The sequence below is a fragment of the Triturus cristatus genome, chromosome 8 (genome assembly GCF_964204655.1).
Source record: "Triturus cristatus chromosome 8, aTriCri1.1, whole genome shotgun sequence".
Taxonomy (NCBI): domain Eukaryota; kingdom Metazoa; phylum Chordata; class Amphibia; order Caudata; family Salamandridae; genus Triturus; species Triturus cristatus.
The window spans coordinates 1,631,840,473-1,631,860,177 of NC_140591.1; the positions used below are offsets into that span (position 1 = coordinate 1,631,840,473).

The window sequence follows — 19,705 nt, forward strand, 5'->3', positions numbered from 1 at the left end:
ATAGAGAGATTTTACGGCAAGGATAATGCGTGGACCAAACCCTTTCATTGCTAACATCTCCCACAAATATGACCATGCTACCCTGTCGAATGCCTTTTCGGCATCCAACAGGGTAATACCTAAATCACACAGCATCGCTTCGGCCCGATCCATTAAAGTAATTACTCGCCTAACATGGTCGGAAGTATCCCGATAAGGAATAAAGCCATGCTGTAAAGGCGATACTACTGTAGAAATTACCCTGGATATACGAGTTGCTAAAATCTTTGAAAAAACCTTACTATCAGCATTAATAAGCGATATTGTTCTAAAAGATGAAGGAAGAAGATGGGGTTTGCATTTTTTGAGAAACGCCATGATTGTCGATTGACTCCAAGAGGGGGGTGCAAACGCATTTTGAGCCTCTACGCAGGTCTGGAGAAAATCTTGTTTCAGGAGGGCTCTGAATACTCTATAAAACTCCAGCGAAAGAATAGCTGCCTCTACTTCATCCCATGAAATTTCTACATCTAATGCTACGGATTGAGCATCAGTTAGCTTGGAAATATTGTTGGTTCCACAAAAATTTAACAGAGATTCTGATGAATATGATAAATTTTCCTCAGTATAGAGTTTGCTATAGAAGGAACGAAATACCTCCAAAATTTCTTCAGGTAGACTATATATTTGACCCGAGTCACCCTGAATCTCACTCACAGTATTGAACACTTCCTGCTGCCTAAGCCTCTTAGCCAAAATCCGCCCTGTCATTTCCCCCACTTCATAAATTTGGGAGCGAAACACTGTGACCTGCTCCGCCAGTTTCGCAGCAAAGACCTCATAGAGCCTAGACTTGTGTATGGCAAGTGTTGATTTAATAGGTTCAATATCTTGGGCTGCAGTAATAGCAGAAGCTAGTTTAGCCTCCCGCTCTAATACTGCCTTCTGATGGGTAATAAGTTGGGCACGGGAAGACCTTTGTTTATTAATAGAGTATGACAGAGTTTCTCCCCGGACCGCGGCCTTGAACGAATCCCAGACCATTTGAGTGGAGGCGGACCCACGATTAATATCAAAGAATTGCTTAATCCAATTAGACATGTGTTCAATATACACTGGGTCGGCCAGAAGTTTACGTTTGAATGTCCAAGAATTTATCTTTGGAGATGAACCCAATCCATGCTTAATCTCAATTAATATAGGATTGTGATCTGAAATTATTCTAGGTAATACCTCATAGGTAATATTATTTAGAAGAACCAACTTCACAAAAAAATAATCTAGGCGAACCACTTTCTGATGTGGGGCTGAATAAAATGTAAATCCCGGTGCCGTATCTTTTTTTGCAAACTCCACATCAGTAAGGCCAACCTCTGAGACTAAACCTCTTAATGCCTTGTAAACCTTCTTCTTAAGCCCTAGATAAGGAATCTCTGAGGTTAGGTTGACATCTCTGTCAATATGTATATTAAAATCCCCACAAAGTATTAATGGAGTGGGCCAACCAGCTAGTTCGACACTTAAAAAATTTAAAAGGTCAGGGTCATCAGAATTGGGGCCATATATATAACAAATAGTCACTTGTCTACCATCTAGAGACAGTTCTATTATGACCCATCTTCCAACCTGATCAGTTTTATTTTAACACGATTACAAGACCCTAGCCCCTTTCTAATGAGAACTGCCACCGAGGGTGACATATACTTTACTAAAGGTACGTCTGCCAAGACACTCTAATCTGGAATGAAAGTATCCTAACATATCGATTTTTTTTCAACATAAGCTGTAGGGATGACTTCAGAGTTAGTAAGAGTGATATGGTTACCCCAATTTGCATAAAAAGTAGAATCTGACCCTGAGTTGGTTTTCACTTGTAAGGGAATTGTTTCGACCAATTCTTCACACGATGGACCCTTGACTTTGCATAAATCAACAGAGTCACATTCAATGGATAAAAGTACATTGTTCAGTTTTTCAGAGCACAAGTCTATGTTCTCGTTGATTTCAACCTTGTTGATCCTTATGAATCTTTTACCACCTCTGGACATGGCTTGAAAATGTCCTATTTCTTTGCAGGAGGAAGCAGGGCAATTAGGAGCGTTGCCAACCTGGTTCCTTGAACCGCATCTGTAACAAATCGTAGGTTTTCTGGAAAATTGCTTAGAAGACTTATTAACTAGAGCAAGTGGAAGTAAAGCATTCATCGACCATATGAACACTTTGATGTGTTTGACTTTCTTGTAAGATCTTCGATGTTATGGTGGCATGTTCTATTCCCTTAGCAATATCAACTGTTTCAGATAAAGTGGGGGTTTTACAACTCAGCAACCACTCTTGAATTTTCTTTGAAAAAGCAGGAAAAAATAAATTGGTCTCTGATGCACACTCTGTGCTGGCGCCAAATTCACACGTGGACGCCAAAATTCTTAGCTCAGGAAGTGCAGCAATGTAATCTTCAACGCTTCCCTCCGAGTTCTGCTTATGTTTAATCTCTTCAACGCGGCGTTGATTCCGCCGCGGTGCGGCGGAATTTGGCGCGTGCGCAGTTCGGACGGCCCCCGGCCATCCGACGCACACGAGCACCGTAACGTCGCATCGAAGAGGTTAAAAAATGTATGGCGTTCCAGGACAATGCTGGGTTCATCAGAATATTGTTTGCTTAAGCGTGCTAGAGCTTCTTTGTACGTATCCCAATTGTCACCTGAACCACTTGGGGGAGGGATTACAAGGCGATTCTCAAAAACTTGTTGTGCCGCTACACCAAAGCAGCCATACAAAATAGCTACTTTGATGGCTGGAGAATATTTTACAGCGTCAATTGTGACCAGAAGATTTTCAAAACCTTTTAACCACTGTCACCATTTGAGTGCTGGTTTGGCAGGGTTTTGTAAAAATGGAATAGGTGTTTAAAAATGTTGAGAGGAAGCCATAGTTTGAGAAGGTCCAAGGCCAAACTAAAATGCAGATAAAGAACGCTTTAGTGTGATGGAAGAAGAAAGGCACCCACACAAATTTCCAGGTTAGTGTGCCTATCACCATGATATCGAAGTGCAAAAAGGCTTTTGACATAAGCAAGCCTATTGCAGTATCTGATAGAGACTACTAGCCGCGGATTCCTTCACGTAGAATTATCCCCAGGCGTGAGACTGGATCCGGAAACTTTTTTGCCACAGTATCCCTGTGCGCCAGGGAACGGGGGCGACACCACGTGACTCCGCCCAGGCGTAGTCCGCGCACGTGATGTCAGTGAGGTCACATAAGCCCCACCCCGGTGCGCCCACCTCAGTTTTTTCCTTTTCCGTGTGCAACGTGATCCGGTCTGCTACGGGCCTGTTCGGCCCTCTTTTTCCTTCATCGTTTCTTGGTGGAACAGTGTGCGAATGCTTTCGGGCTTCAAAACTTGCACGTCGTGTGGGCATCTCATGTCAGCGATGGACCCTCACCTCATTTGTATGTGGTGTTTGGGGGAGGATCACGGCTCTGCGGATTGTGAGGCGTGCCAGCAGCTGAAGCCAAAGTCGCGGCGAGAGCGCCGCATGAAACCTCTTTCGGCACATCTCTCCAGTTCGGCCTCCTCCCCTCGATCTGCCTCGGTGGGCGGCTTCATCTACGGCCGTGGTCGTCGTCATCGCCCTTCCCCGATGTCGCAAGAGCATCGCTCTTCGGTGGGTAAGTGTCGCAGTTTGTCACCGGGGGCCGGGTTTCGGCCTACCGTGGGCGTGGACTCTCTGCAGTTGATGCGGCCCGGTGTCCTCCTATCCACCGTATCCCGGTGATGGAGCATCAAGAGTCCGGATGGAGCAGTACGTGGCGGATTTGCAGGCCTCGCTGGTGTCTCCTCCTCATTCCCTTTCTGGGGCATTCGCGGTCACCTTGCCTTGTGAGGGCCTTCCGCGGTGCCGCCGGCGGCTCCGGCGCCGTCTGAGTCAGATCCAGACTTGGAGGATGTGGTGCTGTTGGGATGCTGCTCCTCTGGGGTCCCTCATTCACACTGCGGCATCTCTGCCTCTCCGCACACTCCTGTGGGAGTCCCTGTGGTGTTGTGTGAGGTTGCCGGGGCTTGGGTCGCATCCCCGAGCCCCTCTCGGTCTAAGGCCAAGGTGACACCGCTACGGCGCCAGCGGCTGCCGGACCGGGTGGCGCCACAGGCGTCCGTGGACTCTCCTCGCCGTGCTCCGGGTCGAGCTGGGCACGCACCCCTTGCCCTCCTCCGGGCCCTTCTCGTTCCCCTGCGCAGGCGGTTGCCTCACAGGCGGACGGGTCAGAGGTTGGGTTGGCCCTGGCAGAGCCGCGTGGCTCGCCGGCCCACCTCGGTGGTGTGCTGGGCCATGACTGGCGGAGGGCTTTGTGCCGCTCCCTGGTCCTTCTCGTTCCCTCCCGCAGGCGGCTGCCTCTGGATGTCGAGTCCATGCTGTTCCGGCGTCGCCCCTTGTCCACTGCGACTCCGGTTCTGCTCCGGTCCCCGGCGCAGTGTGACTTCGAAGAGTCCTGTGTGGTGTCTCCTCTGGTGCCGGCTGGCGTCCGACCTCTGCCTCAGGCTGCGGACTCCATGGCTCCTGACAGGCGCCGGGTTGCGGATTCGTCTTCCGACGCCACCTCTTCTCCGGAGGCTGCCTGCATACTGGTATCGTACTCCCCGGAGACTGGCCGCTGAGTGGTGTCTTTTTTACCGGCCTCGTCAAAGGGTGGCTCCCCGCCGTGTCTGAAACCGCAGGGCTTGCCGGAGGAGCGGCAGACCCCCCATTCCTCGGCCCCTCCTCCCTTCCAGGACTGGCCCCTGCCCGTTTCACTGGGCTTGGGAGATGGTCGCCTTAGTCTGTCGCCCATGGAGGAACTGCTTTCCCTGCCGCGGGGCCCTACGGAGGCGGGTGCGGCCTTTGTTCACGCGGTGTCCAAGACCGTGGATAACCTGCACATGGGTGATCTCGTTGCTCATTTTCCCCCGGATCACCTCTTGGAGGTTCTCCACCAGGGCTCTGCTGGGAGGGAGCTCTTGCTTCCCTTCGAGGAATCGCTCCTTTCGTCCCTGGCGGGGGCTTGGGAGCGTCCCGCTTCGGGGATCCGGTGCCTCAGCACCTTCTACACAGGCACCTTCCGGCGCCGCGTGACCCCGCATGCCTTTCCCTCCACCTCTCTGCTGCCAGTCCTCTTTTGCGGACGGCCTTTCCTTCCCTGCCGCCGCTACTGACTCCACCCACCCGTGAGGCCCGCTGGCTGGAATCGTGGGTGCGCCACATATTCGCTTCGACCGGTTTGAGGAGTAGAGCGTATTCTGGTCCCTTTTGGGGCGGTTGCTCTTGCGATGGAGTGTGTTCTAGCCATTGCGTTCTCTTGCGGGACCATTTGCGCGGCTGGCTGCTGGATGGCCCTTGTTTGCTGTGTGTGTTTTGTGCTGCAATTCTTGGCAGGTCGTCCAGTGATTAGACCTCCTGTTGCTCTTGGGCTGATGTTAAGCCGTTTGCAGGGTGTTTCCCTGTGGCTCTTTTGTTTTTTCCTCTGTTGCGGACGTTCTTCCAAAGAGGGTTCCCATGTCTTGGGACTTGACGTACCCTATGTGGGGTAGTGGTAGCTGGGATACAGCTTACGCTCTGCTGGGGAGTTCTGGCGGCCCTTTGTTGCCTGTTCTCCGTGGCGTTATGTATGTTGCTTTGCTTCTTGGGGGTGTGTGCGCGGCCCCTCGTGGAGCGTGTCCGGGCCCTTCTCTCTCTCTCTTTTTTCCCTGCTTGGGATAGTACTGTGCTCCCTTTTTGGGTGTTGCCTGTTCGGCCTTCTGGGCCCTGGGCCATTTTGTGTTGTTTCTGGCGGTTGTTTGTTAGCGCGGCTCTGATTGGCCTGTTCCCTCCCATCGGGTGTGGCCTGGCCTTCTTTTCCCTCATTTCCTTGGGTCCTCTGGCCCTTTCCTTGGCTTGGATGGAAGCATCTTGCCTTGAGAGGGTGTGGGGTGCTTCGGCCTCTCTGGCCTGGTCCTTGGTCCCTCTGTCGTGAGCGGGGCCTTCTTCTCTCTCTCTCTCTCTCTCTCTCTCTTCTCTCTCTCGCTTCTTCTCCCTCCATCCCTCTAGGGTTGGTGGTGTTATGCTTATGGGCCTCTTGCCTACGAGGGGCCGGGTTGTTACCTGGTCCGCAGGTCTGGTTCCGTGGGTGACCCTCTGTCCTGTTATGGCTGGGGGGGGTCCTTTTGCAGACCCTCCTTCCCTGTGGGTATTGCTAGGGTATATATTCTACATATAGGAATCTGCGACTAGTATTCTCTATCAGATGTACGAGTTACTTACCTTCGGTAACGATGTATCTGGTAGAGATTCGTTCACGGCCCGCCGTTCCTCCCCTGTTCTGCGAGGACCCGTGGGTTGGTCTCGGCACTCACCTCCTGCTGGGGGGCTGTGTCTCTTTTGAGTGCATTCTTGCTCTTTGCGGGTTGCTCCATCTTGTTGCTGTTCCCTCCTCCCCTTGGTTTTCGGGAGCGTGAGGTTATGGTGCTCTGTGCCCGGGACGGGCTGCGCCTCCCTCTGGAGTTTTTTCCATTCATTCTCTGCCCTCCCTCCCTCCTCTTGCTGCTGGGGGCCCCTACCCCTCTGCCGTCCTCTATCTGGGGGTCACCTGGCTAGGCCGGCCCTTGTACCTTGGGGGTTGGTTGCCCTCTGTGCTGGGGTGGCTTGGAGGGTGGTGGTGGTGATGGTTGTTGTTCTTTTTGTGGTGGTGGTCGCTGCCCTGTCTGTTCTGGGGCTGGCCCCTCCCCCCTTCCTTCTTTTGGGTGGGGGTTGTGGCCCTGCTGCAGGTGTCCTGCCTTTACATATGTTCCCTGCCTCTAGGGGCGGGGAGGGTGGACGGTTTATGTGTTTACAGGGTGGTTGCTTGGGACTCTGCTCTGTTCTTTTCTCCACCCCTGCCTTTGGGGGCGGCTCTGTGGCACCGCTCCTTATGGTGTCGCTTGTCTCCATTCTTTGGTTCTACTCTTTCGCATACTGTTCCCCTGCTCTCACAGTTTTGCCTGGTGGCTCTGCGTTGCGGCGCGGAAAAGTTCTTCGGAGAAAACTGAGGTGGGCGCGCCGGGGTGGGGCTTATGTGACCTCGCTGATGTCACATGCGCGGACGACGCCTGGGCGGATCCGCGTGGTGTAGCCCCTTCCCCTGGCGTGCAGGGATGCTGTGGCAAAAAAGTTTCCGGATCCAGTCTCGCGCCTGGGGATAATTCTACGTGAAGGAATCTACGGCTAGAATCGTCTCTACCACATACATCGTTACCAAAAGTAAGTAACTCGTACGTCAAGAGAACTCAAGTGAGAGGTAATAATTGTGAAAGCTTATGAAGAGGGTATGAAGAGCTTTTAACTTTAGCGTCCCTTTTTCTGTGAAATCGAAGTGCAATAGGCTTTTGACATGAGGATGCCTATTGAAGGGTCGTGAAAACATAAGTACGAGTAAACAATTGTTAAAGCGTGCCTATCGCTGCAAGGTTAATAGTAGGCACTTTAAGTTCCAAGTGTGCCTATCGCTGTATGGAAAACTCCTTTTTTTATTTATTTATTTTAAATGGCTGTTGTGCTTCAGTTTTTACAGCTGGTGTACTTATTGACGAGAGAGGAGAAGCGTGCACCAGCACACTGAGAGAACACGCTGGTGCTCGAGCCAAGGTAAACTGCCATAAATAAGAAACGCCGCAAGGGCTAAGCGCGGTAAGTAAAATTAAGGTAAATATGTCCAACCGTAAGCCAGGAGTACTTCAACCTGATTGGAGGTGCAGCAGGAGAGAGCCGTAGATGCTTCTTTCAGGATGCGGTGAAGCGTGGATGCGTGGATGGTTCTCACTGTACGAAATAACAGCAGAGTCTCGGCGGTGGGTGCAGAGGGCAGTGCCCAGTGGTCGCAAAATTGTTAAATGAAGAGGAAGATGATTTGCAGGTCAAGAAGTGGGTTTTATTTCAAGTAACCGGCACCTACGATCGGAGCCATCCAGCTGCGGACAATCGCACGCCAACACTGGCATTGCTAGGAGATTCTCAACAACCGAGCAGCCACACTCGAGAATGCACACCAGAGATAAACACGATGACAATGAGCTGCGTGCTAGGACGCGGCTCACAGGAGCATTACAATTCTTACACTTGGGAACTCCTCATGAGAACTCGCTTGCTCCAGGAAGATGAGGGTTGTTGACTTGGAGGTCTGTCTCATGACATCAGAGGGGCCATGAGTGAGCTTAGAGAACGGATAGCCATTGGACCTTTTTTAGGTCTCGCGTTTGGCAGCGCATGGTCTCAGCGAGACTTAAAGTAATCTGTATATTGGCTTCACCTCCATGTAATTTCTCCTGCCCCTCGTGATTGGTTTAAGTTTGGCATTGCTGTTGTTTTCTTGATTTCTGTTGGCTGTTGGCCCTATGGTCACTTCTGTGTAGTCCTGAGGCAGTGGCGACTAACTACAGTTTTCTTCCGCTTCTTGGCTCGCACTTAATTGCCTGATGGAAGTGTCAGACCCTGCCGACAAATGGTTGGGGGCGTGGCCCCCCTCCTCTCCCTCCTCGCGTTGCATGCAGCTCAGAACAAAAGCGGAAATGTTGCCAGTTCTGTGCAGGGAAACGCAGGGGGTTCTTGGAGAGAAGGGGATAGAAAACTCGTCAAGTGAACTGTTTGTTCCCAATGCTTATATCTGTTTATGACACCCTCGCTGCCTTAGCTCGGACATATACGTGGCAGCCGCTGTGGTAATGCAGATGACGTGACTCGGTGCTCTGCATGCCGCCGTGTCACCTGTGTTTAGTGCGCGGGGGCCGTGGCAGGGGAGGGGTTAAGGTGAAGATGTCCCTCTCGGCAGCGGCAGCGCTGCTGGGTCGTCTCGCGCGCCTGGTAATGATGTGTAGCTGTCACTTGCACCGTTCCACAGAGTTGTGGAAGTAGCCATGGTTTCTCTTTTCAATTATTGGCATATGGATGTAGCACACCGGAAACTTAGGATTTGGACCAGCACCGATGCGATCACTGAACCAATAATCGAACAGGAAGGCGCTGTAAAGACGAGACTGCGTGTTGACCTCTAAGATATTTGTCTCTGTTAATTACATAAGTGCTAAGCATTGTCGACTATGTTTTTTTAAATTAATTGTTTTATATCTTACTGTTGACTACAATACGTGAAACCCATGTTTTTTCTTGCAAAAACAAAGCATGCTTGATTATTTTTTTTTTTTTTTTTATATTTTGTTTCTTAACAATAAATGACACCGGTGCCGGTGGAAAAGCGGAACCCTGCAGCCAGGGGCGACGCATACCGCTGCTGTGGGCATGAGTTTTAATTCCGGATGCAGGCTGGCTGCGCCCAGCACAGGGTATTAGTCTACTCTCGAGGAATGTGTAATCTGGATAAACAGCCTTTTCGTGTTCTTCACCGCTAAGATGCCCGTGGTGATTTTGGTGTGTGATCTTGTGGTCATGAAGTGTTTTTTATTCAATTAATAATAATGTATTTGGAAGGAGGGGGCTCTATGTTTATCTGCAACATTAAATTACGTTGAAGAGCGCGCAGTACACTTATTTGTTAGCCGGTAGCTCTGCAGCGACACAAACGTCTGCCAAGTTACTTCCCCTCAGTTTCCACAACCGCGCCCCCCCCTGCCATGGAGCCGAACGAACAGAGAGTGGTCCTGTAATGTCCGCCAATGTTCAGGCTTCTTTGTAATCAGGTGCACTGATCTGCATAGTTACTTTTCTCTTGCACATATGTGGATGTATGTGAAGACCAGTGCTCAAAGCTTGTTTTAACAGTGACCACATTCACTAGTGGATTCGGAACAAACCTCAATTTGCGTTAAGTCAGTCCATTCTTTATTGTTTCCTCTCGCTAAGAACTGCATCACTGTATTTTCTGGGACTTTGAGTACACATAGAAGGGCACGTACAGAAAGCCTGTGTCGGGTCAACCCAGCCTGTATTACGTTCTCGCTGAACCTTTCATTTTTCGCTGTTAAAGAATTACTGGCGCTTAGTGGCGTAACGAAACTTGAGAGGGCCACCTGCAAGTTCCGTAGAGGCCCCCCTCCGGACCCAAATAGGAGCTTTCCAGCCAGGGCACTGTGCCGAGGGGGCCCTCTGGAGCTTCCCCCATACCGCAGGGGCTGCAGGGGCCTTTGTTACGACACTGCTAGCGCTACAGCCGAAGGAATTACTAGAGCTACATCCGATTTATGCCAAGCCTTTTAGATAGATGGTAGTTCAGATTGTGCAGTGTGACTATTTGTGCATTTGTTTCTAGAACATTCTATCATTTTTAATTACTAGCACTAATACCAAAGTTACCAATCGAAATATGAGAAAGACCTGAATCTTCCTGTTCCTGCAGTTGCGTGCATTCAGTTGATGTGAATCATTTAATGAATTATTGGTTTTGTCACTTTTAGGTTGTTGTCATAAACTCGGTGAGTGAGAACGCAGTTCATATAAATATACAATTTCCACTCCTTATCGAATACATAGCCTTAATAGAAGATTCATTCTTCCCTTTTTAGGTCTCGCCTAGCGTTGCATCGCGAAAGCGCGGCCTTCGCTTTGCGAGGCATGCAGTATACACTATAGTGTGGAAGCTTCGTGGAAGCTCTGCCCACTCTCTGGCCCATCTTCTTCATTGGCCTAGGTTCTAAATGCTGCCTTCCGATTGGTTTTAAGCTTGTTAGTCCCTCCCCCTGACAGCCATGTCAGTCATTTGTATCCTTTCACAGCTATTGGCCCCTTTACTGAGAGTTTTGCATGGTATGTGTGACTGAGCTTGTGAGCACTATTTTTCCTGCACTCCCACTGTCCCTTCTCCCACCCCTCACTCCCGCTGTCTGTGCTTTTCTAGCACCCTTGCCCAGCACTCCCGCTGACCGCGCTCCTTCATGATCCCCCAGCCCCGCTCTCCCCGCTGCACTTGCGCTTGCAATGCAATGCAATAGACGCTCTGACTCCACACGCATCACGTGCGCTACTTTGCCAATAAGCTGCTGCAACGAGTGTCCAACTTGACCCATAAAAGAGAACTAGAGTGGCAGACCTCTGTGGAGATAGGCGGTGGTTGTTTTATGCGCGTAGCGCCAGTGATTCTTGACACCGTTTGTAAAGGTAATACGTTTTATCGTATTATATCTTTTATGGCGGCCATCTTTAAACGGACCGTCAACTATCACCCAGTTTGAAAGAGAGGCTTTATATCGGCCTGCTTCTCTTTTGTACTTGTAATACGTAATATGTTTTATCGTATTATATCATTTACAACGGCCGTTCATGAACGGACCGTCAACTATCACACCCAGACTGAACGAGCGTTTTATATTGGCCCGCTTCCCTACCTACTATGTCCGCCTGGTAAAGCGCGTCCCCTTCCGAGTCCTGCCTCTCTTTCCTTAGTTTCCCTTGATGGCGTCTGGTTGCCATAGTAACCGTCTAAGGCTTCCTCAGGTCTCCGTGGCAGCAGTATTTTCGAGAGCGAGAGAGAGGTGCCTCGACTCCCTGTGAGAGTTGCCAAAATAACACCCCCTGCAGATTCCCTTCTACGGTATGACAAACCGGTGTTGGTGAGCAGAAACACGGAGAGGAAGTCCCCCAAGGTGAGATCGCAGGCCACTCAAGCCTCGAGAGCTTTGAAAGTTTCCTGCACAGGGACCATATTTTCAAACTATTTCTGGCACCTCAGAGGTGTTTTTTTTGCATTGCATCGTAAATACAAAATTCACGATCCGTATTTTCAGTGACAAAATTAAGTGACGAGTCATAGCAAAATATCTCATTACCCTCATGCAGATAATTGTAAATGGTAAATTCATATTAACATGCACACAACTGGGTCAGTGTTTTTTTCGGTTTAATGCAATGAACTAGGACAGACAATCTGACACTTTTTAGAAACAAGATTTACATTTTTGCATTGGTTGTCAAGAATCCTCCCAACAACTCTAAGACACTAATTTTGTCTTCCAGGTGTTCTATGTGGCATATAAGAGTATAATAAGAGTATAAATAAGAGTATAAAAGTATTCATGTCTTAGTTACCAAAAACCATACATGTAAAAGGAGATACAAAGATCACAATCGTCAGTTGGCATAAAAGGACTCAGTACTAAACAATGTGCTCCATGCCCCTTCTTGTCCCTCGCTCACTCCTCCGAATCCATAGTTCTCAACATCCCAAAGTGGAGAGAAAACTGTCGGGCCTTGAGATCACGCTGAGGCCGGGGAAGGAACCGGCTGCTTGTATACAGGGGGTGGGGGCTCTTGAGAGTCCAGAGGTGCTCAGACGACTTAAGATATCAAAGGTCTGTGGTGAGATATATCAAGTATAAAATTATACATTTTGCCCCAGACCTTTCTCCTCTTTCTTCCTCCTTTCCACACTCGATGAAGCCTCCTCGTCCACGTTCCATCCTGTCCTCTTCCCTCCTTGTATGTCTAATCTCACCTTCTATTTCCCCGTCCCCATCTCTCACCATCATTTCTCTTTGCGCCTCACTATTGCTGTATCTGTGATGGGAAAGTGTTTGTTTGGCAAATGCCAGTGCTGCCATTGTTTGTATAACACTAAAACGCAGAATACACAGAGCCAGGATCACTTTTCACTTAAACACAGAGGCATATTTGATGTCTTTTTTTTCTCTTTTCCCTGCTTTCTATCTGTAATACCTTCCTTTCTTTGCTTCCTACACCCCCATCACGTTTCCTGCTTATGAGCGTAGTGCCTACGTGTAGCGCATTCGTCCGGAATACCATTCCGAAAAGTAGCATTATTATTGCGTTTTTCATATACACACACACTATGAGCCTTATGTCTCAACTTCATATGGGTTAGCAGTTATTAAACGCAGTGGCTTCTGGGCGTTGGAGGCAGATTGGGGTGGGGGTGTCACGGTACTGTTTTTAATGTGCACATCCTGTAGGGGTGTTGTTCGGCCTGCCCTGTACCCTTAGCGTCCTGTACGCATCTGTGTGCTGCATTCATCCGCGCTCTCCGCAGGGTTTATTTGTCTGATAGTCACCCCTTTATTTAATTAAATCTGGACATCCAGCCTCAGAGTCTGTGAATTGCAGTCTGGCGCTGCGCCATTCGCCCGATTTCTTGACCTTGTTTTTCGAAGGATGACATTTCATTAAAACAGAGTCCTAAGCCCCCTCCTGTGCCGCAGCAATCAATCCATTCCAATCACTTGCCAACTTTATATCGGAAAATTGATAGAGGATTTATTTGGGGTCTCCTAGATTGTTAGTGGGGGCTGCTAACCTTCGGTGTGGAATAACTGACAAATGGGCTGCCACATTTCAGAAACCTTCAGGTCTCTGTTAGAGCAAACTGGACTTTTAAAGGGACGTAAATATGATGCTTCTTAAGTTCTCTATCAAACACATTCTCATGCACACATTGTCTCCCAAACGCACGCACCCAATTTATACTCACACACACATTTCTCTTGCACATGCTTTCCAACACCCCTCCCTTCTCTCACACATAGTTTCACCCTCACAGGTACACACTCTCGCTAAAGCTCTCTCACACACACTCTCAGCTTGCCCTATCTGATACATTCCATCCCCAGTGACCCTTGACATTTTGAACAGGTGAAAGAAAACAATACATTTTCCCATTCTTCATTCTCCCCTTAAATATGTTGCTCCAGGCAACCCCCAACTTTGGGAAGAATTCCATGTTAAAGAATAGTAGATGTTCTGCCCAGTATAATGTGCTGCATGGCTAAATACTTATAAGGTCCCAAGGGCGAGACCGATTGCATTGCAAATGCTTGTTATATGTCGTATTGGTCCAAATGGATAACGTGATATTTTCTTAGGAAAAAATACTTTTCATTCCCAAACTGATAATTCTTTCTTTCTGGATATGTATGTGGCCCCACTATGTCATATTTGTATTACAGCTTGGACAGCATATGGTTATTTATTCTTCACATGGTTATTACAAGGCATGGTAGTATAGCTGCTGCGCATATCCGGTCATGATACAACAATTACATTACAATGCCAATGACTCTAAATATAACAAGTGCGAGACCTATTGCATTGCAAATGCTTGTTCTATTATATTGGGCTCTCTCTGGGTGATCATAAGAGTGGATTTATATATTTGATAAATGTTTTAATGCTTTGAACTCTTTATGTACTAATGTGTAATTAATGAGGTTTATATGGTTGTATGTGCATAAAGAGCGAATATATTAATACAAATAAATAAATACATAAATAAAACCCTTTAAACACTTACCAAGGTTCTCATACTGCACCTTCTTAAACATAGCCAGATTATTCAGGGTTATCTCTTTATTTAGTCTTTGAGACATCGATTAACATTTCCTTCCCCTAACTATTGAAGAGCAGTAGGACAAGTCGTTCTCTCATCTTTCTCCAGGTGTCATTCGACTGCCATCCAGGGCCTTAATCTCTCATTTCCTATGTGTTTTGTGTTACCATGGCTGAAGGAGGCTGGCTTAGTATATGGTACACACTTATTTAAGTGAAGCATATTACACTAATCCAAAGAACCCAATACCCACTAACACATTGGTATATCGCTTACCTGGAGAAATAAACACAAAATACACAAGACTTCTTCAATTGCAAACAGGTAAGTAAGCACAAAATACAGTGGTCTCCAGGAGCAGACCAAACCATATATTAAGAAAGTGTAATGCAAACTGTTTAGGATTGGCAGAGTGCCATTGCTTAACCTTACCTCCTCCCCCACCTTTGAGGTTGGTAAAGGAGCTATGACATTGCTTAGCTTTACCTTCTCTTTCTTTCTGTTTGGTAGAGCAGTTATGACGTTGCTTATCCTTACCGTCTGTAGGAAGGTAGGATCCTTCTGCATGGTTAACCCCACTTTTTGCCTGGTGTTGCTATGTTTTTCTGACTAGTCTGACCGGTGTCCTGCTAATCAGGACCCCAGACTCTGTGCTTCCTCCCTAAATTGGACATGGTGAGCATTTAGGTACATTAACTATACTCTGTTAAGCTCCTAGTATATGGTACTGTCGTACCCAGGGCATAGGTACACCAGGGGGCTCCCACGAGCTGAAGCATGTATTATGCCACCCATGAGAGACCACCTAAATTGTGACCACAGGCCTGCCATTGCAGCCTGTGTAAGCTGGTGCTAGCACCACATACAACAGATATGTTTCCTTATATTTAAGGTCACTGCACTTAAAACCTACAAGTCACCCCTAAGGCAGGCCTTTCAATCCTGAAGGCAGGGTGCTCGGTTCCAATTTTGAGGGTGCCCCTGCATGAGCAGGACACCCCTACAACCTTCAGAGTCCATTCTCCTGGGTTGCAAGTGAATCAACCGTAAGATACGTAGAGTAGCCATGCATTATTAAGCGATGGCTATCTCTAAGCTGGCTCTAACATACCCTGTCATGTTTGGTATCAAACATGTTTGAATCATACCCCCATGTGGAAGCATTATTCAATGACCGTTAAGCTCCTCCGGGAAGCCCTCAGTGCATCCGGTACCAGTCTTCTAGACCCGGAAAACAAACTATGGCTGCTGCCCACCAGAGACACGATTCTGGCCGCCTGCTGCTGAGCCAAGCTCGAGCAGGGTAGGCAGGACAATAGGTTTCCTGTCACAGGGAGGTGTGACCACGTCCTAGACAGGTCTTAGTGTATTGAGGCAGGGTGGGGGCGCTTGCCAGTGCCACTGAGACTGTTTAACGGGCTCATTAGGTGCCCTCCTTGCATACTCTTATTCAAACCAGTTCAGGTAGCCCCTTAACTTGCAGTTACCTCTCACTTTGAATCCACCTCTGGGATCCAACAGACCCTTCTCAACTTCTTCTTCCTAAAGTCCTTCATTGTGGTCTACGGCGGTTTCCAACGCCACTTCACACCTATGCACCCGGCTTCCCTGGTGTAGCTATCCTGGTTCCTGGGAATCCATGGGTGGGGTGGCTCTCCAACTTTCCGTCCTCCGTGGGAATTCTTCAGAGTACGCTGGGAAGCGTCCTTCGTCTTCAAAATTGCAACTGCGACTTACCTATTGACCTACAATAGGATTAAGCATGCAGTCGTGTTCCCACTCTGCACACGACTTCCGTGGCGTTTCTAGATATTCACCTAGGGTGGTTCCTTGGGTCCCCAGCTCTTTCACATTTTCTTGATTTGAATTGTGGTTCCCACATTGCACACGACTGCCGTTGGGTTCCTAGATACTCACCTTGGGGGGTTCATTGGATCCCTGAATCTTCTGGGTCCACTCCTGACTTGAGTCGTGGTTTGCATTCCACTATATTAGTATATGGTTTGGTCTCTCCCTGAAGACCACTGTGTATTCTGTGCTAATTATGTATTCTATTGACAAAGTATTGTGTTTATATCTCCAGGTAGGAGATGACACATTGTATTATTAAGTGTTAATAATAAATACATATTTTTATAACTACACTGTGTGGTTCTTTTTCACTTAACCTATACTATAAGATTAAGGACTGGTCAAACACGCTGCTTACACACTCCTTCTGGACTAAGCCTGAAGGCTGCTCTCCGCAGTTATGACTTAGAGAGCTTTCTAAGATTATCTAAGACCACTAAAATCATCATAAGGGTTGTCTGGATTAGTGCAGGGTGATACACTAACATAAGCATCATATACTTAGCCAGCCTCCTATACCTTCTCTTTCCTTCTGGTTGGAAGAGTGGTTATGACATTGCTTTATCTTAACCTCTTTCTTCTTTTTAGGGTTGCAGAAGGGGTATGACATTGCTTACTATTCACTTTTTCCTTCTCTGTAAGGTTGACAGAGTGTTAAGCCTTTATGGCAATGCTTGTGTTTACCTCTTTCTTTTCTACAGAGTTGGCAAAGTGGTTATGGTATTGGTTACAGTTGCTATCTTCAAAGTACGTTCCTTCTTCTCCTTAGGATTGGAACTGTGGTTATGACAGGGCGTATTCTTGCCGTCTTCATTCTCTCTAGGGTTGGGATGGTGTTAGCCCCTTGGGCTTTGGTTACTCATTCCCTCTTCTTTCTTTCTAGGGTTGATGCAGTAGTCCAACTATCTGAATTAGCAAAGAATGTCAGAGCGATAGAACAGAGGCTGATGCTGCAGGAAGAGCAGGTAATGTGCCCTGTTTGTTTTTCATATTAATTTCATATTTATCAGTTGATGATTTTGGGGATGGTTGAGTTGAACTAATCATGCCCATATTGCCACAAGGCTTATCTGATAGAGACTTCTAGCTGCGGATTCCTTACCTTAGAATTTCCACAGGCGTCCAAATGGATCTGGAAGATTTTTCGTGAGCAGTGCACTTGTGCGCCGATAGGTGGAGTCATTGGTGAGCCGGAAGTGACGTCCACTGCATCTATATAGGCACCGATGTCAGTTCTTTTCTTTCTGTGCCATTCAGCACAGATCCAGAGAAAAACTACACCATCAGCCACTTTTTCACTGAACTTTTTTTTATAGTTTTGTCGAGAGCTGATGAGGTAATAAGTACTTGGATAACTGGGGTAGATCTGGGGGTAGGGACCTACAGACTAGTGCTATGGTTGATCAAAGATGATTTAAGTAAGACAATCCTTTCGATCCCTAACATCCTTGGTCTTCAATGTAAATCTGATAGTGACTTCTAGCTGCAGATTCCTTACCTTAGAATTTCCCAGTCATCAGGCTGGATCCAGAAACATTTGCGTGATCAGTACCTGTAGGGAAGTAGGATCTACTTTCATGGTCACCCCTGCTTTTTGCTGGTGTCATTATGATTTTCTGACTAGTCTGACTGGGATCCTACTAATCAGGACCCCAGTCTCAGTAGTTCTCCCATAAATTGTACATGGTGAGTACCCAGGTACACCCCAGATTGGCTATTGATGTACCCTTGTAAGTCCCTAGTATATGGTACTAAGGTACCCAGGGCATAGGTACACCAGGGGTCCCCCATGGGCTGAAGTATGTATTATGCCACTTATGGGAGACCACTCAAATTGTGACTATAGGCAAGCCATTGCAGTGTGTGTGAGCTGGTGCTAGCACCACTCAACACTGATACATGTTTCCTTATATCTGAGGTCACTGCACTTAAAACATATGTCACCCTTATACAGGCCTTTCAAGCCTGAATGCATGGCGCTCAGTTCTAATTGTGATGGTGCCCATGTGTGAGAGGGTGGCTTGGTACATGGTGCTCACTTATATAAGTGTAGCACCCTTCACTAATCCAGACAACCCTTGTGGTGATTTTAGTGGTCTTAGACAACCTTAGAAAGCTCTCTAAGTGGTAGTTGTGGAGAGCAGCCTTCAGGCTTAGTCCAGAAGGAGTGTAAAGCAGCTTGTTTTACCAGTACGTAGTCTTATGGTATAGGTTAAGTGAAAAAGAATCACACAGTGCAGTTAGAAATATAGGTATTTTATTACAAACACTCACTAGCAAAATGTATTCTCTCCTACCCAGAGATATAAACACAATACACACAATACTTAGGAAATAGAACGCGTAAGTAGCACAAATACTCAGTGGTCTCCAGGGGGATACTAAACCATATACTAAAATAGTGGAATGCGAACCACGGTCAAGTCAAGAATGGACCCAGAAGACGTTGAATATCCGGTACCCAAGGAACCACCCTAGGTGAGTATCTAGAAACTCCATGGAAGTCGTGTTCAGAGTGAGAACACAACTGGTTGCTTCTTGTTAGTCAATAGGTAAGTCGCTGTTGCAATTTTAAAGAAGAAGGACCCTTCCCAGTGGACCCCGAAGAAACCCCGTGGGAGATAGAAGGTTGGGGAGTCACCCCACCCGTGGATACCCCAGGAACCAGGATACCTACTCCAGGGAAGCTGGGTGCATAGGTGTCAAGTGACGTCAGAAACCGATGTAGCCCACAATGGAGGACTTCAGGAAAGATGCAGCTGGAGGTGAATATGAAGGAGTCTAGTGGAACCCAAATGTGAATCCAAGATGAGAAGTACCTGCAAGCAAAGGGGGCAGAGTCTAGGCCACTCAGGAGTGACCAGGAGGCATGGAAGACGAATGCCCACCGATGTTGGAGATGCAGGAGAGGTTGACGGTGTCCTTGTAGTTGCAGCTGTGCAGACCAGGCAACACTGTAGAAGACCAGCAGCTGGTCACAATCTGTCTCAGGCCGAGAGCCAGGGGGTCAGTGTCTGGCAGGGGCACCAACAAGCCTTGGCAGCAGCACGCAACGTAGTTGACGAAAAAGGTGCAGTGTCGGGACCAGCAAGGTCCAAGTAACTCACCACGAGCAGGTATGTCAGAGCAGGCCCCCAGAAAGCAGGGAAGCCCACTGAAGCCCAAGAAGACCCACAAGAGGACCCATGGGCCAAAGGCACAGTAGTCGACCTCCAGCAGCTCACCAAAGAAGAAGGCCCACGGTGCGAAGGAAGTGGTGAGATTGAAGATCTTGGATGCAGGAGTTGCTTAAGGTTGGAGCTTCTTGCAGACCGAAGATCTCTGGAGGTGGGATCAAGAAGCCTAGGCAACCGCAAGTTGACACAGTGCACAGGGGTTCTGTTCCAGTGGTTCCGATGGAGGATACTGGCCTCAACCTCGGTATGAAGACAGTGAAGGCCTCGAGGAAGTTGCAGGGCCACCACCTGTGTTGCTGAGCCTTTCGGAGTCTGTGGAAGCCCGGGATCAGCATACCAGTCAGCTGCATTGCGGTGCCTGGAGATGCAGGGGAGTGACTCCTTCACTCCAAGGGAGATTCCTTCGGATGTCTTAGATGTTCACAGGCCTG

At 48.1% G+C, this 19,705-nt stretch overlaps 1 protein-coding gene across 1 annotated transcript in view; it reads left to right on the plus strand.

Annotated features, from left to right (window-relative positions):
• The window catches only part of LOC146808461 (transient receptor potential cation channel subfamily M member 2-like), a 3,976,112-nt gene that overhangs the window by 2,682,954 nt on the left and 1,273,453 nt on the right, over positions 1–19,705 (plus strand). Inside the window, exon 25 of the mRNA XM_085623954.1 lies at positions 16,982–17,063. Within this exon, the coding sequence (XP_085480080.1) occupies positions 16,982–17,063 (82 nt within the window). The remainder of the gene's footprint in view (positions 1–16,981; positions 17,064–19,705) is intronic.